Source organism: Buceros rhinoceros, unplaced genomic scaffold (assembly GCF_000710305.1).
Source record: "Buceros rhinoceros silvestris isolate BGI_N320 unplaced genomic scaffold, ASM71030v1 scaffold29007, whole genome shotgun sequence".
NCBI lineage: Eukaryota > Metazoa > Chordata > Aves > Bucerotiformes > Bucerotidae > Buceros > Buceros rhinoceros.
The window spans coordinates 1-665 of NW_010423195.1; the positions used below are offsets into that span (position 1 = coordinate 1).

General features: G+C 43.9%; 1 protein-coding gene across 1 annotated transcript in view; it reads left to right on the forward strand.

Annotated features, from left to right (window-relative positions):
- Nucleotides 1-29: 29 nt before the first annotated feature.
- The window catches only part of LOC104497147 (ribonucleoside-diphosphate reductase subunit M2), a gene marked incomplete at its 5' end in the record, with an annotated part of 4,441 nt that continues 3,805 nt past the window's right edge, over nt 30-665 (forward strand). Inside the window, one exon of the mRNA XM_010140361.1 lies at nt 30-152. Within this exon, the coding sequence (XP_010138663.1) occupies nt 30-152 (123 nt within the window). The remainder of the gene's footprint in view (nt 153-665) is intronic.

A 665-nucleotide genomic window follows, 5' to 3' on the forward strand; every position in this document is an offset into this window, starting at 1 on the left:
TTTTATCGCGTCTTTTTCTAATGTTTTAGGTGGACCTTTCGAAAGACCTCCAGCACTGGGAGTCCCTGAAGCCTGAGGAGAAGTACTTCATTTCTCATGTCCTTGCCTTCTTTGCTGCCAGTGATGGCATTGTCAATGAAAACTTGGTAAGTGCGTAGAAATGGTCCTGACAGAAAAACGACTTTGTGGCGATAGCCTGATAACTACGTGTTTGACATGCTTGCTGGCTGATCTATCTTGTTTGCTAGATCACTCCACTGTTACCGCATTGTAATGTGTAATGGTGTCCTATGCTAAGTAGCCAACTGGGGTTGCTTTTGTAATCCATAAATTTGCCAGTATCTCAAGGGGCACTGAGTATTGCCTTACAGTAACACTTGCATCATTCAGAGCCCTTGTTCTGCTACTGCCCTCAGTGCTCTTCCCTGTAATGGGGGATGAGTAAAACTATGAAGTTTTCACATTTCTCTTGGGACCAAAATTAATTCACAGTTTGGAGGTGTGAGGTGCTCCTGCTGTTCGTGTTGCTGTTAATAATCCACATGCCTGGAATTAATCTGAAGAGGGTTCTGTGGGCTGAGCAAGAGCTGTTATAGACAGCCTCAATGCCTCTACTCTGCAACTTAGTTGTGATTTTGCCAAACATTTATTTCCTCTAGGTGGAG